The sequence below is a fragment of the Myotis daubentonii genome, chromosome 10 (genome assembly GCF_963259705.1).
Source record: "Myotis daubentonii chromosome 10, mMyoDau2.1, whole genome shotgun sequence".
NCBI classification, from domain to species: Eukaryota; Metazoa; Chordata; class Mammalia; order Chiroptera; family Vespertilionidae; genus Myotis; species Myotis daubentonii.
Genome location: NC_081849.1, coordinates 27496329 through 27524108, shown reverse-complemented (window position 1 = coordinate 27524108; position 27780 = coordinate 27496329). Strand labels below are relative to the sequence as shown.

General features: G+C 39.9%; 1 protein-coding gene across 6 annotated transcripts in view; it reads left to right on the top strand.

The window, feature by feature from the left end:
• SLC35B4 (solute carrier family 35 member B4) overlaps positions 1–24320 on the top strand; it is a 41811-nt gene extending 17491 nt beyond the window's left edge. For 2 of the 6 annotated variants that reach the window (XM_059711823.1, XM_059711826.1), the window contains exons 3-10: positions 14173–14275; positions 15615–15664; positions 16522–16603; positions 16780–16840; positions 18530–18639; positions 20367–20442; positions 22502–22577; positions 23393–23873. In XM_059711823.1, the coding sequence (XP_059567806.1) occupies positions 14173–14275; positions 15615–15664; positions 16522–16603; positions 16780–16840; positions 18530–18639; positions 20367–20442; positions 22502–22577; positions 23393–23636 (802 nt within the window). In that variant the 3' untranslated portion in view covers positions 23637–23873. Of the gene's footprint in view, positions 1–14172; positions 14276–15614; positions 15665–16521; positions 16604–16779; positions 16841–18529; positions 18640–20366; positions 20443–22501; positions 22578–23051; positions 23088–23392 lie in introns of all 6 variants that reach the window. The other 4 variants (XM_059711824.1, XM_059711829.1, XM_059711827.1 and 1 more) reach the window with 4 other exon arrangements.
• Positions 24321–27780: the final 3460 nt, after the last annotated feature.

Sequence of the window (27780 nt, the reverse complement as noted above, 5' to 3'; positions counted from 1 at the left end):
CCAGCAGTTGGACATCCCTCTCACAATTCGGGACCGCTGGCTCCTAACTGCTCACCTGCCTGATTGCCCCTAACTGCCCCCTTTGCCGGCCTGGTCTCCCCCAACTGCCCCCTCCCCACCGCAAGCCTGGTCACCCCTAACTGCCCTCCTGGCCAGCCTGGTCGTCTCTTACTGCCCCCCTCTGCTGGCCTGGTCACCCCTAACTGATCCCACCTCCCCCCCTCCCCGCCAGCCTGGTCCCCCCGTGCAGCCTGCTGTTCAGTCATTTGGTCGTCCCTCACTAACCCCCCCTGCCACCTGGTCTCCCCACGCAGCCTGCTATTCATTCATTTGGTCGTCCCTCAGTAACCCCCTTGCCGGGCGTGTCGCCCCACACAGTCTGCTTTTCAGTCATTAGTCCGGTTGTTTTGGTTGTGAAAGCCCCTGGCTTTTAATACATTAGGAGATTATATATATATAATTTTTTCTCCTATTGAATGTATTGGGTTGAATAAAATGAAATTACTGACATTCAATCCTTTTTGACCTACAAAAGTATGGTCATGTAGTTGAATGTGATATGTATAAAAGGCATCTTAATTTTATTTGGTTTAACCTGGTATTTATGAAAGGCATTGTAAAAGTATTTTGTAGTTCAAAGTGGGGGCATACAAATGTAAAATTATTTAATTCATTTGTTTATTTGTATTTATCCCTTTATTTTTCTAAGGTACTAGGGTTACTGGATTTTCTTTTTAGCTTTTGTGTGGTTGTTTTTTATTTAAAGACCTATAAGTCTTAAAAACAGGGGCTCTGGTTTTTAAAAACAGATTTGTACAAGTTAAATGATGTCCTCATTAATTTGGAGGCCACTCCAAATGTGAGATAATTATTAACAGTTGCTAGGCTGAAAATAACCTTTGACTTAGCAAATATTTTCTTTAGAAATAGTGAAAATTAATAGTATAAACAAGTGTATAGAAGAAGTATTTGAGAGAATTAACCATTTTTAAGTTCTTTAGAGGTATAAGAAAATTATACAAAGAAGTGATACAGTAATAAAAATTATTCACTTTGCCCTAACCGGTTTGGCTCAGTGGATAGAGCGTCGGCCTGCGGACTCAACGGTCTCAGATTCGATTCCGGTCAAGGGCATGTACCTTGGTTGTGGGCACACCCCCAGTAGGGAGTGTGCAGGAAGCAGCTGATCGATGTTTCACTCTCATCGATGTTTCTAACTCTCAATCCCTCTCCCTTCCTCTCTGTAAAAAATCAATAAAATATATATATTTTTAAAAAGTCAAAAAAATTATTCACTTTTTTTTATTTATGAAATTAAATATATTGAGGTAGCAATAAATTTGTTATTAATAGCATTATATAAATTTCAGGTATACAAGTTATGACATCTGTATACTCTTTTGTGTGTTCACCACCCAAATCAAATCTTCTGTCACCATATTTTACCCCTTTTACCCTCTTTGTTCTCCCCCCTTACCACTTCCCCTCTGGTAATCACCATTTTGTTGTCTGTTTCTAAGAGTTTGGGGTTTGTTTGTTTTTTCTTATATCCCACATACGGGTGAAATCATACTGTTCTTGTTCTTCTTTGTCTTAATTTCACTCAGCATAAATATTCTGAAGATCCATCCATGTTCTCGCAAATGGGAGTATTTCATCTTTTCTTATGACTGAGTAGTAGTCCATTGTTTATATGTACCCCATCTTCTTTATCCAATCATCTGTCAAAGGACACTTAGGTTGTTTCCATATCTTGGATCTTGTGCAGTGAGCATAGGGATACACATATCTTTACAAATAAATGTTTTCCAACTTTTTAGGTAGATACTCAGAAGAGGGATTGCTGCGTCATGTGGTAGCTCTTTTCTTAATATTTTGAGGAACCAGTCCACACTGTTTTTCCATAGTGGTTGCAGCAATTTACATTTCCACCAGTAATGCCAGAGGGTTCCCGTTTCTCCACATTCTTGCCAGCACTTATTTGATTTACTGATATCCATTCTGACAGATGTGAGATGATATTTCATTGTGGTTTTAATTGTCATTTTCCTGACGATTAGTCATTTGTAGCTTTAGATTAGTCATGTTGAGCATCTTTTCATATCTCTGCTGTCCATCTATATGTCCTCTTTAGAGAAATGTCTGTTCAGCCTCAGCTTATTTCTTAATTGGATTGTTTGGTGTTTTTTGTTGTTGTTGAGTTGTATGAGTTCTTTATGTATTTTTGGTATCAGCCCTAATCAGAGGTATCATTTGCAAATATCTTCCCCCATTCAGGTTGGTTGCCTTTTTGTTTTGTTGATGGTTTCTTTTGCTGTGTGGAAGCTTTTTCGTTTGATGTACTAGCAGACCCATTCATTTATTTTCGCTTTTATTTCCCATGCCTTTGGGGTTAAGTTCACAAAAGCCCCTCTGAGACCAAAGTCCACAAGGTTAGTGCCTATGTTTTCTTCTATGTATTTTATTGGTTCAGGTCTTATATTCAAGTCCTTGGTCCATTTTGAGCTAACTTTTGTTTATGGTGTCAAATAGCAGTTTAGTTTCATTCTTTTGGATGTGGCTTTCCAGTTTTCCCAGCACCATTTATTGAAGAGACTTTCTTTTCTCTGCTGTGTGCTTTTGTCTCCTTTGTCAACTATTAGTTGCCTATAGACTAGTATGTGTCAGCTTATTTCTGGGCTCTAAATTCTGTTCCTTTGGTCTGTGTGTCTCTTTTTCTGATTGTTTTAGCTTTGTAGTATAATTTTAAGACAGGCAGTGTGATACATCAGCCTTTGTCCTTTTTTCTCTAGGTAGCTTTGGCTATTTTAGGGTCTTTTGTGGTTCCATATAGATCTGAGGATTTTTTGTTCTTATTTCTGTGAAAAATACCATTGGGGTTTTGATGGGGATTGTGTTAAATCTGTATATTACTTTAGGTAATGGTCATTTTTAACAGTGTTAATTCTTCCAATCCATGAACATGGAATATCTTTCCATTTCTTTGTGTCTTCTTCAGTTTCTTTCAACAATGTCTTATAGTTTTCAGTGTACAGGTCTTTCACCTCCTTTGTTAAATTTCTTCCTAGGTATTTTATCCTTCTTGTTGCAGTTGTAAATGGGATTGTTTTGTTTCTTTTTCTGGTATTTTGTTGTTAGCATATAGGAATATAGTGGATTTTTGTGTATTGATTTTTGTATCTTGCTGCTTTATTATATTTGTCATTGTTTCTAATAGTCTTTTGGTGGAGTCTTTAGGGCTTTCTATATACAGAATCATGTTGTCTGCAAATAGTGACAGTTCTGTTTCGATACCTTTTATTTTTTTCTCTCCCTTAATTGCTCTGGCTCGCACTTCCAGCACTATGTTGAATAACAGTGGCAAGAGTGAGCATCCTTGTTTTGTTCCTGATCTTAGAGAAAAAACGTCCAGTTTTTCACCATTGAATATGGTATTAGCTGAGAGTTTGTCATATATGGCCTTTATTATGTTGAGATACTTTCCTTCTATATCTATTTTATTGAGTATATTAATCATAAGTGGATGTTGTATCTTGTCAGATGCTTTTTCTGCATCTATTGATATGATTATATGATTTTTATCTTTTATTTTGTTAATGTGGTTTATCACATTGATTGATTTGCAAACATTGAACCATCCTTGCATCCAGGGAATGAACCCTACTTAACCTTTTTTTCCCCCAATTTGTTTTTACTAGCGGCCTGGTGCATGAATTTGTGCTTTGGTGGGATCCCTCGGCCTGGCCTGCGGACATCCCCCAAGGAGTCCCAGATTGTGAGAGGGCATAGGCCAGGCCAAGGGACCTCACTGGTGCACGATCGGGGCCGGGAAGGGACCACAGGAGGGCTGCAGGATGTGTTCGGCCCGCCTCGCCCAGTCCCAATCGGCCAGACCCCAGCAGCAAGCTAACCTACCGGTTGGAATGTCTGCCCCATGATGGTCAGTGCACATCATAGTGACTGGTCGAATGATCGAATGAATGGTCAGACACTTGGCATATTAGGCTTTTGTTATATAGGATTGATTTCTGAGAGTGGAAAGGAGAGGAAGTGGGGGATAGAAACATTGATGAGAAATATTGATCTGTTGCCTCCTGCACACCCCCTACTGGGGATCTTCCAGGGCTGACCAGCAGACCCACAGTGACGGATGAATGATTACTCTAACACAATGTTTGCTGTGAAAGAGAGGACTAAGAGACTGCCTGGCTAAAGGAACCAGACAGCCTCAATCACCTGTCTCATTAGGCTTTTATTATAGCAGCAGTTTGAGATAAAGTTTATCTTTTAGATACAATCAGTAGGGTAAGTAATCTTGGAAGGACACATGTGTTTGTAGTGTCCTTTAAGCAAGGACACTCAAAGATTAAGCATAAGAATTCCAGTAAACATCCAGGGGTCTGCATGTGCACAGACTTGTTTGGAAAGGTCAAGGAATAATTAGGGGCGTGGCCTTTGGCACTCCCCTAAGTTGGAATTCCAATAAACAGGGCAGTCTGCCTCCAGCACATTTTTTTTTCTTCTCGGAATGTCCTCCTTACAAACTTTCCACCAAGTCTCCTGTGCTCCCCAACAGGGATTGAGCCCACAACCCGGTATGTGCCCTGACCAGGATTGATCTGAGACCTTCTGGTGCATGGGTCATTGCTCAACCACTAAGCCACACTGGCTGGGCAACCCCACTTAATCTTGATGTATTATCCTTTTAATGTATTGTTATATTTGCTAATATTTTGTTTAGAAATTTTGTATCTATGTTCATCTGAGATATTATCCTGTAATTTTCTTTTTGTGTGTTGATATCATGGGAATGTTGGTCTCATAAAATAAATTAGGAAGTAGTCCCTCCTCTTCAATTTTTTGGAAGAGGTTGAGAAGGATTAGTATTAAGTCTTCTTTGAGTGTTACTGTTTCATTTTCCTTACTAGTGATCACTCTCTTTAGGTTTTCCAATTCATGGTTCAGTCTGTTGGCTGTATATTTCTAAGAACTTTACCATTTTTTTCTAGGTTTATAGAATTTGGTGGTGTATAGCCTTTCATAGTGTATTTGTATAATGATTTATATTTCTGTGATGTCCACTGTATGTGGTATAAAAAAGTGGTTTAGTTCTTTTTTTTTTTTAATGTGTTCAGTTTTCCTGATACCTCTTATTGAAGAGAATGTCTTTACCCCATTGTATATCCTTGCCTCTTTTATTGTAGATTAAGTGATCATATAAGCAAGGATTTATTACTGGTCGCTCTATCATATTCCATTGATCTATACATCTGTTTTTATGCCAGTACCATACTGTTTTAAGTATTGTAGCTTAATAATAATAGTTTGATATCAGGTAATGTGATACCTCCCACTTTGTTCTTTCTCAAAATTTCTTCGGCTGTTTTCAGTCTCTTGTGGTTCCATATAAATTTTAGGATTCGTTTTAATTCTGAAAGAATGCCATTAATATTTTAATATTGGTTACCTTGAATCTGTATATTCCTTTAATAAGGACATTTTAACAATATTAATCCTTCCATTACATGAGCAAGGTGTATTCTTCCATTTATTTGCTCTTCAATTTGTTTCCTCCAATGTCTTATAGTTTTCATAATACAGGTTTTGGTTAAATTTATTCCTAGGTATTTTATGCTTTTGATGCAATTGTAAATGGAATTGTTTTCTTAATTTCTCCTTTTGATCATTGGTTATTGGTGTATAGAAACCCAACTGATTTCTGTGTATTAATTCTATGCTGTGACTTTATTGAATTCATTTATTAATTCTAATTGTTTTTTTTCTTTCCTTATCGTTATGTCATCTGCAAATAATGAGAGCTTTATTTCCTTTTCTATTTAGATGTCTTTTATTTATTTTTCTTGTCTGATTGCTATAGATGGGAGTTCCAATATGTCGAATAGAACTAGTGATAGTGAGCATCCTTGTCCTATTCCTGATCTGAGAGGAAAAGCTTTAAGCTTTTCACCAATGAGTATTATATTACCTATAGGTTTGATCATATATAGCCTGTTTCTTCTATACTCACTTTGTTGAGAGCTTTTTGTTGAATTTTGTCAAATGCTTTTGCTGCATCTATTGAGATGATCATATGGTTTTAAACCTTTATTTTGTCAATGTGATGTATCATGACGATCGATTTATGGGTGTTGAGTCAGCCTTGCATTCCTAGGATAAATCTCACTTGATCATGATGTATACTTTTTTTAATGTATCTTTGAATCTGGTTTGCTGATATTTTGTTGAGAATTTTGCATCTGTGTTCATCAAGGGTGTTGGCCTGTAATTTTCTTTTTTTGTAATGTCTTTGTCTGAGTTTGTTATCAGGATAATGGTGGCTTTATAGAATGAGTTTGGAAGCATTCCTTCCTCTTCAATTTTTTGAAATAGTTTAAGAAGAGTAGGTGTTAATTCTTCTTTGAAAGTTCACCTATGAAGCCATCTGGTCCTGGACTTTTATTTGTTCAGAATTTTTAAAAATTATTGCTTCAGTTTCATTGCCAGTAATCAGTTTAGATTTTGCATTTATTCCTGATTCAGGCTTGGAAGGTTATATACTTCTGGAAAATTCATCCATTTCTTCTATTTTGTTGAATTTGTTGGCAAACAATTGTTTGTATTATTCTTTAATGAGTTTTTATATGTCAATGGTATCACTTGTAAATTCTCTTTCATTTGTGATTTTATTTATTTGGGCTCTCTTTTCTTGATGAGTTTGGCTAAGGGTTTGCAATTTTGTTTATCTTTTCAAAGAGTCAGTATTTTAGTTTATTGATCTTTTCAATTTTTAAAATATCTATTTTGTCTTTTCTTTTCTGATCTTCACTGTTTCCTTGCTTCTGTTTACTTTGGGTGTTTTTTTTTTTTTTTTTTTCCTAATTCCTGTGGGTGTAGACTTAAATTGTTTATTTGGGATTTTCCTTTTTTTTTTTTTTTTTGAGGTAGGCCTGCATAGCTATGAACTTTATTCTATAACTGCTTTTACTGTATCCCATAAATTTTGAAAAGTTGTTTTTTCGTTTTCATTTGTTTTTATGATAGTTTTTGATGTTCTGTTTGACTTCCTTTTTGATACATTCCAGTTTTCTTGCTGGAGTTGATTTCTAAGTTTCATGTTATTGTGATCAGAAAAGATGCTTAATATGATTTCAGTCTTATTGAATTTATTATGGCTTATATTGTGGTGTAATATGTGAGCTATTCTAGCGATTGTTCCATGTACATTTAAAAAAATGTATTCTGCAGTTTTTGTTTGAAATATTCTAAAAATGGTATTAAATCAATCTGGATTAATGTGACATTTAAAGCCATTATTTCCATATTGATTTTCTGTCTGAATTATCTGTCCATTGATGTGAGTGGGATATTAAAATCCTGTACTATTATTGTAATACTGTGGGTTTCTCCCTTTATGCCATTAATAATTGCTTTATACATTTAGGTGTTCCTGTGTTGGGTGTGATAGTTATGATATTTATGATTGCTGCATCCTTTTCTTGGATCGAACCCTTTATAATTATGTAATGTCCTTCTTTGTATTCTTAAAATATTTTTGTTTAAAAGTATATTTTGTCTGATATTGCTACCCCATCTTTCTTTTCATGGAATATCTTTTTCCATCCCTTCACTTTCAGTCTGCATCTTTCGATTTGCAGTGAGTCTCTTGTAAGCAGCATATAGATGGGTCTTGTTTTTAAATCCATTCAGCCACCCTATTTTTTTTTTTACTGGAGCATTTAATCTATTTACATTTTAAATAATTGTTAATAAGTATGTCCTTATTGCCATTTGTTAATTGTTTTCATTGTTTTTATAGTTCTCTGTTTCTTCTCTTGATCTCTTCCTTGTGGTTTGCTGGTTTTCAGTAGTTGGGTTTTTTCCTCTTTTTTCTTTGTATATCTTTTATAGGTTTTTGGTTTGTGGTTTACATGAGGTCTATGTATATCTATAACAGACTGTTTTAAGTTGATAGGCATTTAAGGGTGAATATATTCTAGAAGGACTACATTTTACTACCCCGTCCGTGCTGTATGCTATTGATGTTATGTTTTGTGTTTTGTATAACCTGGCTACTTATTGTTTGAGTTGTGTTTGATACTTCTTTCTTTTGATCTTAGTAGTGTTTTCAATGTGTGATTCACTGTATTTATTTAATATTTGGCTTTACCTGTGAGATTTTTCCCTTTAATATATATATTCCTATTTCTGAATATGGCCTGTCCTTTTCTGCTTAAAGAAATCCCTTTAACATTTTTTGTAAAGCTGGTTTAATGGTGATGAACTTCTTTAGTTTTTGCTTGTCTGGTAAACTATCTCTTCTTCAATTCTGAATGATAACCTTGCTGGGTAAATTATTGTGTAGTTTTCTTTCTTTCAGAACTTTAAAGATGTCCTGCCACTTCCTCTAGCTGGTAAAGTTGTTGCTGAGCAATCAGCTGATAACCTTACGGAGTTTCCTTTTTGTGTAATTCAGTTTTCCTCTTGTTTCCTTAAAGATTGTGTCTATATCTTAAACTTTTGCCATTTCAGTTACAATATGTCTTGGAGTAAGTCTCTTGGGTTCATCTTTGTTTGGAACTCTTGTGCTTCATGGGCCTGGGTGTCTTTTCCTTTCCCAGCTTTAAATATAGTTTCTGTTCCTTTCTCTCTTCTCCTCTGGGATCCCTGTAATGCTAATGTTTGGGTTCTTGATGTTATCCCAGAGGTCCCTTAAATTATCCTCGTTTTTTAAAATTCTTTTTCTGTTTTCTATCCTGATTGGTTGATTCCCATTGTCTGTCTTCAGGATGCGTTCTTCTGTAGTAGCTAATTCCTTCTAATGTGTTTTTCATTTCAGTTACTGTATTCTTCAGACCTGGTTGGTTCCTTATTATCCTTTCTACCCCTTTTTGAAGTTCTCCCTAAGTTTTTCTATGTCCCTCTCAAGTTTGGTGAACACCTTTGTGACCATTTATTTGAATTCTTTATTAGGCAAATTACTTAACATCCATTTCCTTAGGTTTTTCTTTTTTCTGCACATTTTTCTTGTTCTTTCATTTGAGAGATAATTCTTGCATCTTTTCATTTAGTTAAAGTGTCTATGTTTGTTCTATGAATTAGATAAAATAGCCCTCTCTCCCAGTCTTTATAAAGTGGCCTTATGTACCAGGGTCCTCGGTGTAGGCTGAGTCTGTCAGGTGATTTTGGTCGGCCAGAGGAGCCGAGCAGGTGTAAGGTGTCCTGGACACTGGCCCACTGAACTGAAATGGCTCCAGGTGGGGCGGCCAGGTGCATGTAGTAATGACCTGTTGATCCTGTTTGCTCCCGTTGTTTGGGACTGAAGTGGGTTTGGGTGATGTGTCAGGTACACTCTGCAGTTACCTTGCTGGTAGGCCAGAGCATCTGGATAGAGCCCCCGCCCACCCCGTGGAGGCAGAAGGGGGTATAAGCAATGATGCTCTTTGGCACCTCCAACCAGGGATAATCCCTGCAGTCTCCGGAGAGCTCCAGTGGCTCCCCAGACTTCTCTATAGTCTCTCTCTTGTTTGTTGTACAGAAAGTGGTCTCATGTAGAATGACCTCTGACTTTAATGCCAGCTTGGAGCCCAGCAGGGAGGCCGGGCGCCTGCACCACCCAGTTGTTCCTGCTTGCTCTCTTTGCTGGAGGCAAAGGATTGGGCAGCAGAGCTGGGAAGGCTGCTGTGATTTGCAGGCAAGCCACAGCCCCTGAACAGAGATCCCGCCTGCCCTAAGGCGTTCACCGGCGCCTCCAGCCCATGGAGTTCCTGCAGCTCCCAGAGGGCTCGTGGCTTTCCCAGCCTTCTCCATTCCGTTGTTGTTTGTTGTTGAGAAACTGTTCATGAAGCCCTTAGCTATCTTGCAGAGTAATTACGCTATATATGTGTATATTTCAGTTTGCTCATGGGAGGGGTTGAGTTCAGACCTCCTATGCTGCCACCATCTTGGACTTTTTCTTTCTAGTTTTTAAATGTGTAATGCTAGGTGGTTTATTTGAAATTTTGTTTGTTTCTTGAGCTAGGCCTGTAATGCTCTAAACTTCCCCCTTTGTACTGCTTTTGCTGCATCCCACAAATTTTGGTATATTGTATTTTTATTTTCATTTGTCTTTATGTATATTTCGATCTCTTCTTTTATTTCTTCTTTGACCCAATAGTTGTTTAGTGGCATGTTGTTTAAACTCCGCATATTTGTGATTTTCCCAGAAAATATGTTTGGTATGATATCAGTCTTCTTAAATTTATCGAGATTAGTTTTATTATCCAGTATATGGCCATTCCTTGAGAATGTTCTCTGTGCATTTGAAAAGAATGTGTGTTCTGGCATTTTGGGATGTAAAATTCTATAAATATTAAGTTGATTTAACCTGCTGTGTCATTTAAGGCCCATATCTCTTTATTGACTTTCTGTCTGGATGATCTATTCATTGCTCTCAGTGGGGGATTCATGTCCCCTACTATAATTTTATTTTTGTCAGTTTCTCCCTTAGGTCTATTAGTAATTGCTGTATATATCTTGATACTTCCAGGTTGGGTGCATACATATTAATAAGTGTTATGTCTTCTTAATGAATTGTCTCCTTTATCATTATAAAATGTCCATCTTTGTCTCTTGTTTCTTTTTTTTTAAATCTTAACATCTGTTTTGTCTCATATAAGTACAGCTACACCCACTTCTCTCTGGATGCCATTTGTTTTAAGTATCATCTTCACCCTTTCACTTTGAGCCTGTGTTTGTCTTTGTAATTGAGCAGAGTCTCCTGCAGGCAACATATAGTTGGGTCTTGTTGAATAATCCATACCTCTACTTTGTGCCTTTTGACTTGTGAGTTCAATCCATTTATAATTAGGGTTGTTAATGATATATGAAGATTTACCAGTTATTGTATCCTTTGTTTTCTTGTTGTTCTATCTCCATTGTTTGTTTTCTCTTATAATTATTTCTGCTATTTTAGTTTGACAGTTTTCTATGATTTTCTTCTTCATTTCTTCTTCTTTTTTAATGTTTTATCTCAGCTCTGGATTTTTGTTTTGTGGTTACCATTAGGATTGTGCAAAATGTGTCATACATACATATAACAGTCCTTTTTCTTCTGATTGCCTCTTCATTCACCTGTACTATTCAATCCTCTTCCTCTTTTATCATTTTGTTGTTGCAAATTATCCATTTTTATGTTGTGAACTTGTTTATCTGCAATAGTTACAATTATTTTAATGCCCTTCCCCCCTTTAACCTTTATGTTATAACTAGTGGCCCGGTACATGAAATTCGTGCCGGGGGAGGGGGGTGGGTGGGTGGGTGCAGTGTCCCTCAGCCTGGCCTGTACCTTCTCCAATCTGGGACCCCTTGGGGGATGTCCAACGGCCAGTTTAGGCCCAATCCCACACCGGCAGTGGGACATCCCTCTCGCAATCTGGGACCCCTGGCTCCTAACCGCTCACCTGCCTGCCTACTTGATCGCCCCTAACCACTCTGCCTACCAGCCTGCTTGCCCCCAACTGCCCCCCCTTGCCAGCCTGATCGCCCCAACTGCCCCCCCTGCTGGCCTGCTCGCCCCTAACTGCCCCCCACTGCTGGCTTGCTCGTCCCCAACTGGCCCCCCTTGCCAACCTGCTCGCCCCCAGCTGCCTGCCCCCCCCCCGTCAGCCAGATCTCCCCCAACTGCCCTCCCCTCCTGGCCTGATTGCCCCTAACTGCCTCTGCCTCAGCCCCGCTGCCATGGCTTTGTCCGGAAAGACATCTGGAAGGTCTCCCAGTCTAATTAGCATATTACCCTTTTATTAGTATAGATAGAGGCCTGGTGCACGTGTGGGGGCCGGCTGGTCTGCCCTGAAGGGGGTCCCGGATCAGGGTGGGGGTCCCCTTGAGGGGCATGGCCAGCCTGGGTGAGGGGCTGAGGGCCGTTTTCAGGCTGGCCAGACCCTCTTCAGGGTGGGGGTCTCTGCTGGGGGGCGTGGCCAGCCTGGGTGAGGGGCTGATGGCCGTTTGCAGGCCGGCCAAGCCCCCGGCTTTGTCCAGAAGGACGTCCGGAAGGTCTCTGGAAGGTCTCCTGGTCTAATTAGCATATTGCTCTTTTATTAGTATAGATTATTTAATAAACTACTCTGAAATAGATTTTTAGTTTCCTGCTTCTATGTATTAATCATCTTATTCAACGTTTTGTGTACTTTTGTGTTTTTGTTTCCAGTAGAAGATCTCCTTTCAACATTTCTTATGTGCAGTCTTACGGTGGTAAATTCCTCAGCTTTTGTCTGTCTGGGAAAGCCTTTATTTCTTCTTAATGTCTAAAGGATAATTTTGCTGAATATCTTATCCTTTGCTGATGGGTTCCTCTCTTTCAATATTTTAAATATTTTCTTTCATTCTCTCCTCTCTTGTAGTGTTGCTACTGAAAACATTACAGAAAAATCTGGTGATGATCATCTAATGGAGTTTCCTTTGTCGGTTAATCTTTATGTTCCCTGGCTGCCTTAAGAATTTTTTCTTCGTCATTAATTTTTAACAGTTTGAATAAAATGAGTCTTGGAGAAGGTCTTTTTGCATTGATATAATTAGGTGTTCTGTTTGCTTCCTCTATTCTAACATCTAGTTCTTTGCATAGGCTTGGGAGTTCTTGTCAATTATTTCTTTAAGTGGGATCTCTGTTCCCTCCTCTCTCTCTTCTCTTTCTGATATACTGTATCTATTATCCTTATATTGCTCTTTCTAATGTAGTCAGAGAGCGCTTTTATTATTTAAATTTTAACTCTTAGTTCTCTCTCTTCTTCACGGGTTATTTCTAGGTTTCTCTCTTCAAGTTCCCTAATTCTTTTCTTTTTTAAATATATTTTTGTAGATTTCAGAGAGGAAGGGAGAGGGAGAGAGAGAGAGAAACATCAATGATGAGAAAGAATCATTGATTGGCTGCCTCCTGCACACCCTGCACTAGGAATCGAGCCTGCAACCTGGGCATGTGCTCTGACCGGGAATTGAACCGTGACCTCCTGGTTCATAGGTTGATGCTCAACTGCTGAGCCATGCTGGCCGGGCAAGTTCCCTAATTCTTTTTTCCATCTGGTCTGGCTCTGTTTCCAATGCTCTCTAGTGCATTCTTTATCTCATTTATTGAGTTCTTCAGCTCCAGAATGTGTTTCTTTTTTTATAATTTGAATCTCTTTGGTAAAGTACTGCTTTTGCTCATTAATTGTATTCCTGAACTTATTGACTTGCCTTTCTGAGTTTTCTTGTATATTGTTTAGTTTCTTTGTAATTGCAGTCTTGAATTCTCTGTCATTTAAACCACAGTCTTCCATGCCTTTGAGTTTGGTTCCTGGAGATTTTTCATTTTCTTTCTGTGCTCCCAAGTTACCCTGTTGTTCATGGTATTTGATGGGTTGTTTCTCTGTGTGTGCATTTGAGGTAGAGATCTTATGGCTCTGCTCCACCCCTACAGTAATGGCTTCCCAGCCACCTCTATACCCAGCTTTGCCCTAATGGGCAGGGCGGAAGGGAGATGCCTTTTCTAGGAAGGAAACTGCTTCTGCCCCTCTGACCCTCCAGGTTGCAGTGTGAGGGCTGCAGCCAGACTTCTCCCCCACTGTTGTGCTCCTTGCTCGCTGGAGCCAGGATGGGCACCAAACTGCATCTGTGGTCACATCCCTGTCCTTCCCCTGTCCCCCCTCCCCTCCTGTCCTTCCCCCATCCCACCTTCCCTACTCATTTCAACATGCCCACCTTCAGATGTGCTAACGCATGGATCTTTCAGGTGTGTTTGTGTGCTGAGCAGGGGATCTTTGTTGAGTTATAATTGTCTTGAGATAAATTTAAGAGGAGAAACAATGGAGTCTTCTCACTCTGCCATGATGCTGATGTCATCTCTCCCCATTTACTTTTAAAAACCTATTGCTGTTAGGTAACATTTTTTGAAGCCTAGGTTTTAGTTGCTATGTATACTTGAAGCATATTAAAAGTGTTTCTTGAAACATACTCTATAATTTAAACTTTTTCCATGTTAGTTTGGCTTTGTGAAGTATTTTTATAGGTACTTACTATTCTACTCAAATTATAATAGTGATACAATTTTAATAAAGAGGAAATAAGCAAAATACTTTTAACTAGAGGTATTTATTTCCTTCTCTATTTGATTTTCTTGAACTAGCAGATTCTGTGTGGTAAGCTATTGCCTCTGCATTTCAGATACTATGCCGTCATGGTGACCATGTTCTTCACGGTCAGCGTGGTGAACAACTATGCCCTGAACCTCAACATCGCCATGCCCCTGCACATGATCTTTAGATCCGTGAGTACTGCTGCGCAGATCAGTGAGCAGAGGCTGGCTGTCGTCTGAGAGGCCGAAAGAGCAATGTGAAAGTGGATGGGTTACTTTTATCTATCCCAGGTCTTATGGGTGATTGATAAAAGGAAAGTTAACATTTTCCTGAGAAACAGATTTTAACTTTTAATTTCCTTCATCTGGTTGATTTTATATTCAAACTTGCTATGAATGTTCTTTAACATTTCTCATCACTTTTTGTTTCTTTCTTACATAAAATTACATTTATTTCAAGTAAATGAAACAGACCCTTCTTTCATTTCGAGTGTGTGTGTGTGTGTGTGTGTATGTGTGTGTGTGTTGTTAATCCTCACCTGAGGATATTTTTCCATTGATTTTTAGAGAGAGTTGAACAGAGGGAGAGAAAGAAACATCGATGTGAGAGAGACACATGGGTTGGTTGCCTCCCTGTATGTGCCCTGACCATGGCCGGGGATCGAACCTGCAACCCAGGTATGTGCCCTTGACCAGGAACCAAACCCACAATCCTTCAGTGCTTGGGCCCACACTCTAACCATTGAGAAACACATGCCAGGGCCAGACCCTTCTCCTTCCTGATTTTTTTTTTTTTAAATCAGAGACTTGAGATAATTAAATAAAGGAAAATTCTTGATGGAGGCATGCTTCTTCCAAAGCAGTAGAGGTTTTTTCTTTGCCTCATGTATGGTGAGAGATCTGTGTTCAGTATATAGATAAGAACAGTTTTCCCTGGAGGGCAGAACAGACTTCAAGGGAAATATAGTTAGGGTTGCAGAAGAATACAAAACGGGTGAGGATTAGAATTGTAACATTTTGGTGTGGTCTGAGATTTTTGTGAGATCAAATGTGTTATTCCTAAAGGCACTTCCCAGAGCTAATTATAATGACTAAGATGACCCTCACAGCATGGAGCACGTAGTAGACTTTCTATGAGCACTTGATGAAGGACAGACACCCTTCCAGAGAAGAGAGAGATCTCCACACTTCTTTCCTCAAAACGAGGGGGGAGGAGAAACGTAGTAAAAGCTCTTATAAATTAGATGGAAAAGCTGACAAAAATAAGCCTGTAATAAGCTTCAGCTATGAATAGTTATTGAGAATTGATCATTGTTATCTTCATTGTCATCTTTAAAAGGCGTAATTATTTTGCAAGATAGATTTTTATGGCTTATACTTGTTGCCATCATAAGAACACCTGGACCTTACTAATTATTCATCCGAATCTCCTCCTGCCCGCTGTTTTTCCCTCTTGGCGATGTTCATTTTTACCTTGAAGTATGTTGTCTTTCCCTAGTGCACTAAAACTTCCTCTTGTCTCCTTTTACAGGGCTCTCTAATAGCCAACATGATTCTAGGGATTATCATTTTGAAGAAAAGGTAAACAATGCGCTTTTATAATTTATGTTTAGGAAGCACATTCTTGGCCCCACCTATAAGCTAGGCATGTGGGTTACTTTTCTCCTGCTGGAGGGGGCTTGCTCCTGGCCTCCTTTGTTTGAGTTCTCTCTGTGGCATTGATGTGCATTCCTGAAGCAGCTGGCCAGGTAGGGGGTCCCACCTGTGCAGCAGTGTTCTCTCTGTAGAATTAGCATCATTGAGTCCTTAGATCCATCCTAACCTATGAAGCCAATCGATTGAGAACTTCAGTGTCCCTTGTGGTCACCAGAAGCCACATGTGACTATTCACATTTAACATTTAAATTACTTAAAATTAAATATGTAGTTTCCCAGTCTCACTGGTCAGAGTTTAATTGCCCAATAGCCACATGTGGCTGGTGGTGACCGTATTGGAGAGCCCAGGATGGAGCATTTCCAGCCTCATAGTTGTGTGGGACAGTGCTGTCACAGGAGGTGTTCATCAGTGCAACACAATGAACGAAGGACTAATCGTGCTTAGTACAAAGAAAATTCTGAATAAAGCCCAAGTGGCCAAGAAAATAGAATGAAAAGTGTCAGAACTGTTCTATGTGACTGTCACCAATGGAATGTCATGTTTGGTCTTTTTTTTTTTCCCCCCCTAATGAAACCATCTGTTGGTCCACAAACTTTTAGAAACTTTTAAGCAACACTAAGGAAGGGTGTGTGTAGCAACCAGTGGGCACCCTGATCCTTGCACATGCAGACTTACGTGGGCTCTGCTGGTGATTTATACTCTCAGGCACCATCTACCGAAAACATCCTGTGGAAATTGGTACCTGTGCCTTCCTAATGTGTTCTTGTTCTTATTTCTGCAGATACAGTATATTCAAATATGCTTCCATTGCCCTGGTTTCTGTGGGGATATTTATTTGCACTTCCATGTCAGCAAAGCAGGTGGTAAGAATCCGTTCACAAATCATTTATATTCACTGCTTGCCATGCGGCCCAGGCACCAGGTACTTATTAATGATACAAAGAGGGGAGGGAAAAAAGGTAGCAAACATTTCCCTTGTGTCCAGGCCCATTGCTTGTGGTTCTGGTCTCTGTACCTAATGTTTTTTCTTATTCCCTAGACTTCCCAGTCCAGCTTGAGTGAGAATGAAGGATTCCAGGCATTTACATGGTGGTTACTAGGCAAGTATGCTAATTACAATAATGATAATTGCCTCTGCAGTTCTGTTTGCTGAGTTTTCTCCTAAGGGACATGTTTCTTGGCAAGAAGCGTTAGCTAAACAAATGATGCCACAGGAGAGAGGCACCTGGGATCATAAATCTGAACCGCAGTGCTCAAGAAGTGACAAAGGAAACGGCGAGGTCATGGTGGTGTGTTCTGTGACATGGACCCGTGTTTCTCTGCTGCCACTGATCTAGGAAGAAAAGCACCTGCCTGCCTGCCCGGCACCTGTGGGTGCTTGGCTGTCATCCGTCCTTTGTGACCTGTCTGCTGAGGACAGAAGGGCACGTTGCAGCAGTGGGCTCTAAGTCCCCAAGGGACCCATTGCTAAATCTTAGATTTATTTTCTTCGGAAGTTAGCTGTTCCACATGGCAGTGTTCCCAGACCTGAATGGTCAGCAGAATCTCCCTGGAATTGTGTATCTTTGTGGAAGTGATGAGACGATTCCTGTAGTGCTTGGCCCTCCTGTTGTGAGATACAGAGGTGAAGCTTTCTGTGCTGGCAATAACAGGTTGAGACTGACCAGGCGAAAGAGAAATAGCAGGGAAGGAACTGGATTCTTGCTTCTTGGCTTTGAAACTGTACCCCCCTTCCCCCCCCCCCCCCTTTAGATTGCTATTCCTAACACAGAAAGATCTTCATGAGCTATTGGAAGAACACTATCTATGAGGAGAAATTTGCAAAGGATTTGAACATACCACTTATGGAGGAAAATATTAATGTCCTGTAATTTTTTAAAAATATTTTATTGATTTTTTACAGAGTGGAAGGGAGAGGGATAGAGAGTTAGAAACATCGATGAGAGAGAAACATCGATCAGCTGCCTCCTGCACACTCCCCACTGGGGATGTGCCCGCAACCCAGGTACATGCCCTTGACCGGGATCAAACCCGGGACCCTTGAGTCCGCAGGCCGACGCTCTATCCACTGAGCCAAACCGGTCAGGGCAATGTCCTGTAATTTTATGTTCAGCCTCTAACTAGTCTGATAATTAAAGAAATGCAACTTGAATCCAAGATGCAGTATCTTTTTATTTTTGATCTATTATATTGGCAAGATAATAAATGATTATTCTCTTTGCTGCTGAGGGTGCAATAGGACAACCATTTTCACATAAACTGTTTACAGTATAAATTGACAAGCCTTTCTGGAAAAAAAGTATATGTATTGAGTTTTTAAAATGTCTACAACTTTGACTCAGTAATTCCACTTGTGAGAGTATACTAAGAAAATAACATTTTAAAAAGATTTACATACACGGATGTACATTGATTTTAATGAAGAAATAATTGGAAGTAATCTAACCATTCTCATATTGTACATCCACATGAGAAGAGTAATGTGTGGCCATTAAATCATACTTTTGAAAAAATTTTAATGAATGACCTGAAGAAAAATCCAGAAAAAGATCATGAAAAAAGCAAGACATAAAGCTGTGTACTCATGATCCTGGCTTAGAGAGATGTAGAAAACTATCAAGGACTAGATGGTAATATTATGGTTGATTTTTATTTCTCTTTAAAGTTTTGTGCATATTCTACAGTTAGTTTGTAATATTTGTAGTACATTTAAATAATAAATGTTCTTTAACAGAATATCTGGAGAGTAGCGAGTGCAGGTGTCTTGTAACCGGGCCTTTGTTTTGCAGGTATTGGGGCACTGACGTTCGCGCTCCTGATGTCTGCGAGGATGGGCATCTTCCAGGAGACTCTATACAAACAGTTTGGGAAACATTCCAAGGAGGCTTTGTTTTATAATGTAAGCAATTTCTTGAACCTGGGGAGGATGAAAATTACTGCGTTATTATATTGTTGTAATGTGTGATTTCGAATGTAACATGCCATCCTGCTAATGGAGTTGAAGGATCAGTTGATCACCCGGTGAAGGGCTTTGGGCCCACAGACTGCAGTGCCTTCCATAGGCTGCTGCTGTGCATCTGAGCCACAGCCCTCCACACAGGTGGTCACGGCCAGTCTGCATGAACATGTCTGCTAACCAGGAGCCACCGGGCAGACCAGGAACCTGCACCCCAGTGGTCCTGCAGATGCACCCAGGTTCAGACCAATCTGGAAACCTGGGAAAGGAAACTAAGCTACAAAAACTGCATGCCCAGGGGAACATGTGCAGGCAGGCCTTTGAGAAGGTTGGGAAGACGGGTGAGAGGAGGCCCTCAGATGGGCTTCAGTCATTTTATGGAGAGTTTAAATAGCAATAATACACGCTTCAGCTTCTTTGTTTTAAACTGCTGGTCTAGGGCCGTGGTCGGCAAACTGCGGCTCGCGAGCCACATGTGGCTTTTTGGCCCCTTGAGTGTGGCTCTTCCTAAGCCTTAGGAGTACCCTAATTAAGTTAATAACAATGTACCTACCTATATAGTTTTAAGTTTACAAAATTTGGCTCTCAAATTTCAGTCGTTGTACTGTTGATATTTGGCTCTGTTGACTAATGAGTTTGCCGACCACTGGTCTAGGGCTTCCTCTTCCTCCTCCTCCCTCTCTCCTGTTGTGATAATGCCCAAAGCACAGCCCCTCAAGGTCAGGGTGAGGTTTGGTAACTCGGGGATTCCTTCACTGCCAACTTTTTGTACTGAAGCTGCAGACAAGCAGTTTGGCTTATTAGTTGGAGCTAGAGCATGTGCCTGGGAATGTAAAAATACACACTCCATTTGGCTCACATCTTTCTTTTAGAACAGTAAGTGGCACATAATGACTTCTGAGTAAATGTTAGCCGTGATTCCTTATTCAGTTATTGTGGTGGTGGGTTGGTGTCGAGTATGTTAATCTTTGCTTATCTGTTGTTTCTTCTTCCTCTTCAACCTCTTTTCATTCTTGGCTTCATTTATTTTTCCCCTGACATTGAACTGTTCTCCATCTCTTTTCCTACTACTTTTCTAAACAATCTGAACTCTGCCTGCACATTCCTTTTGTTGTTGTTGTTAATCCTCACTTGAGGATATTTTTTTCCATTGATTGTTGGGGGAGAGTGGAGAGAGAGAGAGAGAGAGAGGCATCAATGTGAGAGACACACATTGGTTGCCTCATGCACCTGCCCCAACTGGGGCAGGTATCAAACCCACAACCCAGGTACATGCCCTTAACTGGAAATCGAGGTGCTCAGGCCATTGCTCTAATCATTGAGCCACACCGGCCAGGACCTGCCCCATGTTCTTTATAATTTTTAAATCCATTTCATTTGCTTAACTATTCTCAAAATTAGTAAAACGTAACAAATCATTGGACACAATGACTGTGTGTATTCCCTTTTGTTGTGTGTGTGTGTGTGTGATGATCGTCACAAACTCCAAAAGGGCAAGAACCGTAATTTGGGGTTTATTGAGCCAGACAGTGTCAGGTTGTTAGAAGCACTGGATACATTTAACCTAGTTCTATTTGCTTTTCTTGATTGCTTGTCAAACAACTTATAAAACTGCTCATTATTCTGTCGTGTGTTGCATTTCATTTGATGTGAAGTATTTCTTCCCCTAGCATGCCCTCCCGCTGCCTGGATTCATCTTCTTGGCTTCTGACATTTATGACCATGCAGCTCTTTTCAATAAGTCTGGTGAGTTTGGGTTACTCAGGAGAATTGCCTGAGAGCTTCCAAGGCAAGTTTCAGTTTTACTCTGGACTTGACCACTGATGTTTTTATGCAAGTCATCTGGCCCACTTAAACCCTCTCCATTCTACCTTCCTGGAATATAGTGCCATTCATCAGTAGTTGCAGCAGCAAAAGCATTGGCAGGTGTTTCTCAATGATTTGCAAGAGAAATAAGAATATGTATCTTCAGATTTTCTGTTTTGCTTTGGAATTGTGTGTTTGCATTTGAATGCGGAAGATTTGCTTTTCAAGAATGCAAAGAAATAGTCCTAACACACAGCAGAGATGGGAGCCTTGGGGAAGAGGAAGCAAAAATGGTGACAGGTTAGAGTTTGCAGGAATAAGCAAAATTAATTCAAAAGTCTACAGTATGAATTGGCTTTTACTTTTTAAAGTGACTAATAAATTAGCTATCAATTGCCAGTTAACTTAAGTTTTTAAGGCTCTGAATTACCCATTTCTGAGATAGTTTATTGAGGTGATTGACATACAGCTGATTTTTGACACATGGTTTTCAGAGTTTCTGACAGTCCCTGCATAGCGAAGAGCTGTTTGAGTAAACACACTATCAAATTCATTTCGATTTAATTATTAGAATGCTTCTTCCAAAAGTTGCAGAGCTGGGTACTTATACATTTTTTACTTTTTAGAATCTGCCTTTAACTTTTTCAGGATCATCCCTAAGTTAAATTTACATTTTTTTTTCTCTTCTTGAGTTTTAGCATCTGGAACCTATTATCCTTGATTTTTCTAAGAGAGCCGAATATCCATCTAAATGTTGTAGGTAATACTGATTGTCTCTTTCCTCAGCAATTGATATAGTGGATCTCTAAAGTTATTAAGTAGTAATAACATTTGTTAACTTTCTTTTCATTTCAATACTTGCTGAGTGTTTCAAAGACAATATAATACCAGATTATTGGGATTTCTCACTAGTCTAGACATACAGTTATCTCTTTATCTAGATGGCTTTTAATTTTTTTGCAAAAGAAAATTAATGTTCTTTTCCTAACCAGAACTCAGCATCACCTTTGGGATTTCCTAAGTTATGCTGTATATTTCAAACTCCAAAAGCAAGTTAGCAATATAAAAGAAGCGACCCTGAGAGGGCTATTATGTCCTTATTCTTGTTAATCATGGGCATTTTGTTTCCTCTCAGATGTTCACTGTGCAAACCTCTTATATAAAACTGACATAAGAATGTATTTAAAAAGAAGAAAAGTTTAATAACTTCCATCACTCTACACATCAGCTAATTTCATTTTACCAGTTTCCTTCCAGACACCATTTACATAAATTCTTACATCGTTGTAACCCTTGTGTAGATAAAATTTATACTTTTTCACTTTCATTCTTAGTTTTTTGTGTGACTATATATAATCCTTATATTTTAAATAGAATGTACGTACAATGTCTCATCTATTCAAAGCACCTTTGCTTGCACAGCCATTGCTCTATCATTGGACATTTAGATTAATTCAGAGTTTTTCCTAAGAATGGGTATCAATACTTTTATGGCCCCTTAATAAGAATTGTGAAATTGATTTTTAAAAAATCAATTTATACTACAATTAACTGAATGGCTGCCAATTCCAATTTTACCTTGCCAGATTAGAGTATTATTTGTAAATTTTAGAATTATTTGATGACTAGTAGGATTGACAGTATTTCCAAATGGCATTTAGTTACTGGTTGTCTTTTCTCTGTGTTGAGTTGTTAAGACCACATCATTTGAACTTCTCTGTGATTCACAGCCTTTCTCTGTAAAGTGGAGTCCTGTTTAGGTGAATGGTAAAGAGTTTATTTTAAACTTAAGATAAATTCTCATTTGTTTTAAGAAAGCAATGCAAGGACTCTTGAGGCTGATATAGCCTGGAATCAAGGGCAAGTAAAGTGGTGTTTGGTCCAAATCTAATTGCAAGGGAAATAACATCGTTATCTCTATTATGTTCAGTTTGTTCAAAAAGATGAAAACTTTAGCTGTTAAAAGTAATACAGCTATCTCCCCTCTTAATCTTTGCAGAATTATATCAAGTTCCGGTTGTTGGTGTGGCAATGCCCCTCATGTGGTTCTACCTCCTCATGAATGTCATCACTCAGTATCCTTTGCACTCCTCTGCCGCATGGTGGTCTTTGGCATGGGATTGTCTATTCCCTGACAGCTCAGTGACATGAGTTTCATTTCTGCTTTGATCTGTTCTGCAGGAGGAGGAGAAAGGCCCATCCATTGAGCTCCCTGTGGAGGGCCAAAGAGATGACAGTGGGTGCCGAGGGCACAGGGCACTATGAAGGAGGTGCTCTGGTGCAGGGGTGGAAGTCAGTGGGTGATTGAGAATTAGTATATGACATGAATGCTCCGTGATTTCTACCTGGAGTTTTCTAGTATCCTGGGACATTTCACAAGCTTCCACAAAATTCTGAAAGAAATTCCAAGTGAATTAAAACTAAAATAATGCTTCTTTCGAACGATCTTAAGTCCATTATAAAAACTTGAAGTCTTTGGAACAGATGGGATTGACTTCATTCCTCTCACTTCACCTCATAGATTTGCCTTACAGAGTTCTTTTTTGGAGAAGGGGTGGAAGGACTGGGGACCAGATCAAGTAGAGGTAGGAGTGATGACCTTTACTGCGAGTGTTAACCTCTGTCATTCCTTGGGTGGTGACCTTCACTGTAAACCGTGGGAAGAATCCAGAATAAGAATAATGGGAGGTTTTAGGCAGTTTGAGTTGGGACCCACAATTAGAATGGCAGGACAGGAATCTGCAGAATGTCCTACCAAGGAGCCGCCATAGCCAACCCCAGAGTTTTCTGGTTCTTAGAATATGAACATTTAAGCCAAGAGCCATGCCAGAAAGTGCTCCCCAGCTGATCTCTCAGTAGTCAGAAAACTACCTTAACCCTGTCTCTCCAGGTACGTGTGCATTCGGGGTGTCTTTATTCTCACCACAGAATGCACCTCCCTCACCGTCACACTCGTTGTGACTCTACGCAAGTTTGTGAGCCTCATCATCTCCATCTTGTACTTCCAGAACCCTTTCACTGTGTGGCACTGGCTGGGCACCTTGTTTGTCTTCATTGGGACCCTCATGTACACAGAGGTGTGGAACAACCTGGGGATCACAAGAAGCCAGCCTCAGAAGGACAAGAAGAACTGAGGCCTGCCTGGGAGACCAGGGTCTGGCTAAGGTCTGGCTGCCATTTCTCCTTTGTTAATGAGAATTACCCCAGCACTGAACCACCACGTACCAGAGACTCCTCAGAGGAGGGGGCTTTACAGACCAACATGTGTAGACTCTGAACAGAAACCTCTCAACCCTGAATTAGAAAAAGAATAGTTGTCTACTATTGAACAACCATTTGTTTACCAAAATATACAGTACTGTACTTGTTTATTGAGTCCCAGAGCTACTCGTTTTATATCCATGGTCTTGCACAAGACTATCCATTTTGTTGTTGTTTTGATGATTCTCTGCCATAACAACCATTATCTCGTGTCCTCATGCTTTGGTCTGTCACCTTCCACTTTTCAGTCAGCCAGATGTTCCTGGCATCATCGTCAGGAACAACTGAGTGACCAAGTGAAGTGAGACACTGGTGACACGGCTGGACTTCCCCCAGCGTGTTGGGAACGAGGCAGTGGTCTCTGAGCTGAGCCCTGGTGACAATGGAGCAGGGCTGGTGGGAACCCTTTGCACGTGTGCAGGTTAAGTCTTTGAAAGGCTTCTTAAGCAAAAAGGTTGAACTCTGCCTGGCGATTCTGATAGAATCATAGGCTGGGAGTAAAGTATGGTGTATAAATTCAGGTCAAATCACAACTAAAATGGAAATTTTTTCTTATTTTTCTATAAGGTGTCTTAATGTTCTTGATGGGTATTTGTGTGTGTGTGTGGGGGGGTTGTATGTGTTTCATTACATGTAGGAAGGTGCCGCCCCCTTTACTAACTTGGTTTTTCTCCCATGGTATAATTTTGAGACAGAGGAACCATGTCAGCGTGGTGTGTGTAGGTAAGTGTGATCATTTTGAGAGAAAGGCATGAAAGTCTGAGTTCTTTCTTCACTTAGTCCTGGACCTTAATGGACCTCACAGAAGTAGATGGTGGTTAAACTTACCAGGTACTCCCTTTTTGTACACAAAGGCCTTTTTTTTTTTTTCCCTGGATGCAGATTATGTTCGTAAATCGACATGTGGCTGTATGGTCCCCTGGGTTCACGCATGGTGGACTATGTATATTCTAATACCTGGAGCTATTCTATGGTGGGGCCTGAGATTAGTGACTTCCCCAAAGTAGCCCGAATTTGGGCAGGTCCAAGATGGCAGCATAAGAGGACACTGAGCTTGCCCCTCCCATGAACACACTGAATGCACATCCATATTTTGAGTAGTTGTCTCTAAGAACTGAACAGCTTTTGCACAACAAAGAAGAGAGGAAGAGGCCACTTGGAGAACATGGGAACTACAGGAGCTCTTCAGAATCAGGGAACCCACCAGGAATCGGAGTAGCTGGTGAGCACCACTGTTTGCATTCTCCTTACACTTGGGTAGCATTGGTGAGAGCTCTACCCAAGTGCTCTGGCCAACCTGCAAGGCGACAGTAGTGCATCCCTAGTCACCCCTCCTGTAACCAGCTCCAGCAGGAAGGGGTGCATAGCAAGCATGCACAGCCCCTGCTCCCTACGCACCAATCCAGAGTTAGATCCGCTGGGCCCAACAGGGCACTGAGGCTCAGCCACTGCTGTGCAAGCCCACTGGACAGCCCCACCTAGAGTGAAAGGGACTTAGCAGGGCATCACTGTGCCCCTGCCCAGGGGGCAGTCCAGCTCAGACCTGCATGTCAATCAATCAAAGCAAAAGGACATGCCTCTGAATGCACAGAGAGGGGCCCCAGAGTGAGCCGCGCACAGAGAGGGAGGCCCCTACTAGAGTGGGAGGGAGCTGGCAGAGTGCTGCAGCACATGCTCAGCGAGCACCCCAACCCGGACTGGCAGCAGTCAGTCAAACCACAAGGCGAGCCTTGCACAACAGTGAGTGCTGCGGTGCCCATGGTCAGGTGTCCTCAGACCAGCAGCAGTCAATCAAAACAACTAGGTGTGCTCCTTTGTACACCAGGCAGCCCCACCAGGATCAAGAGTAGAACCAGCAAGGTTCTACAGCACACACAGGTGCAGCTGTGAACAGCCAAAATAACAGGACACCCAGACCTGCTCCTTCTGGCCAGGTAGCACCCTGGGCACTGCACATGCCCGCCCTAACTCCAACCAACTTGCCAAAGCCATCCAGTCTACACAGACACCACTTTATACAAGACCAATTTTTCAAGACCAGGAGAGAGAGCTATTTCATCTAACTCGTAGAAAGAAACAAACACAGAAAGTCAAATGAAATGGAGAAAAATAATTTGATAAAAAAATTCAAAGAAACTGTCATAAGGATGCTCCGTAAATTTGAGAGTAGAATAAAGGAACTCGGGGACAACTTCAAAAAAGAAAATATTATAAAGAATCAATCAGATATGAAGAATACAATAACTTAAATGAAAAACATACTAGATGGAACTGACAACAGACTGGTTAACACTAGAAAGACTGAAATTTAGTATATACCTATATTGCCCAAAAGCAGTCAAAATGACTGCATTGTGAAAGAATAATATCAGAGCACTCTTCACTTATGTTCCTTAGCTTTTCCAATAACTCACTTCTATTCGACATTTCTTTCATGAATTTAGGGCGCAAAAGAAATAAACAACTTCCTAGAACAAGTATCACTGCATAAAGATTCGAATAACAAGTACTAGTTTAGCTTATTGAGCAACTGCAACTTATCAAGTATCGACAATTTATCATGTACTTGTATGTTATCATGTGACGGTAATCGAAAAAAATGAAAACTGTTATTTCAATACAGAGCCGAACTGGTCATATAAGAAATTTACTCAATTCAATAATAAGAGTCATTTGATTATTTAAAGTTTCCCCAAGCAGTCAAAATGACTGCTTTTGGGCAATATAGGTATAACACACACACATTATATATATATATATATATACCAGAAATGAAGGAGGGGGAGGTACCTACAATTATTAAACGCATTTATATATTGTACAAAAAGTCACAAAATTCTAAGACATTGTGTCCTTATATACATAATTGTTTTTCTAATTGAAAGTAAAAAGAAGTCAAAATGACTTCCTTGGGCAATCTAGTGTTAATATAGAAGAATAGATCAGTAACCAGGGAGAATAGTGAAAATCACCCAATCATAATAATAATAAAAAAAGGAATTTAAGAAAATAAGGATAGTATGAGAGCCCCATGGGACAGCATTATAGGGATCCCAGGAGGGGGAGAGAGACGAGCAGAAAGTTCATTTTAAGAAATAATGGCCAAAAACTAACCAGGGAAGGAAACAGACACCCACGTTAGAGAATTCCAAAGAGGCCCACACCAAAATATATTGTAATTAAATGGCAAAAGTTAAATATAAAAACACAATCTTGAAGGAAGCAAGGGGAAAACATTAAATTACATTAAAAGGAAACCCCAAAAAACTAATAGCTAATTTTTCAGCAGAACTTTTACAAGCCAGAAGGGAATGGCAGGAAATATTTAAAGTGCTGAAAGAAAGGAACCTACAATCTAGTATATTATACCTGGCAAGGTTGTCATTTAGGATTGAAGGAAAGATAAAGATTTCCCCAGATAAGCAAAAAACAAGAAGTTCACCACTAAACAGACTTAACATGAAGTCTTTATGCAGAAAAGGCCATGCCAAAAATAAGAAAATGGGGGTTGGGGGGTGGGCAGGGGAGGGAATCACAGATAAAGGCAAATACAGAATTAACAGTGAATCAGCCACTCAAAAATCCAGTATGAAGATTAAAAGACAGAAGTAGCAAAATTAACTATAATAATCAGGAGCTACTCAAAACAAAAAAGGTATGATATAAAAAAGTGTGGGGAGGCAGTGAAAATGTAGTGCTTTTAGAATGTGTTTGAACTCAAATGCTTATCAGTTTAAAATAGACTGCTACAGAACCCCAGCAAAACATTAAAGGAAACCAGCAAAGCGATCAACAAAAGAACAAAATGGCAGTAAGTACATACCTGTCCATAATTATGTTAAATGTAAATGGACTAAATTCTTCAATCAAAAGTTATAGGGGGGCAGGATGTGTTAAACACCAAGACCCCAGACCCATCTCTGTGCTGCCTACAAAAGACTCACCTTAGATTGAAAGACCCACAAACTGGAACTGAATGGATGGAAAAAGATATTCCTACAAATAGAAATGAAGAGA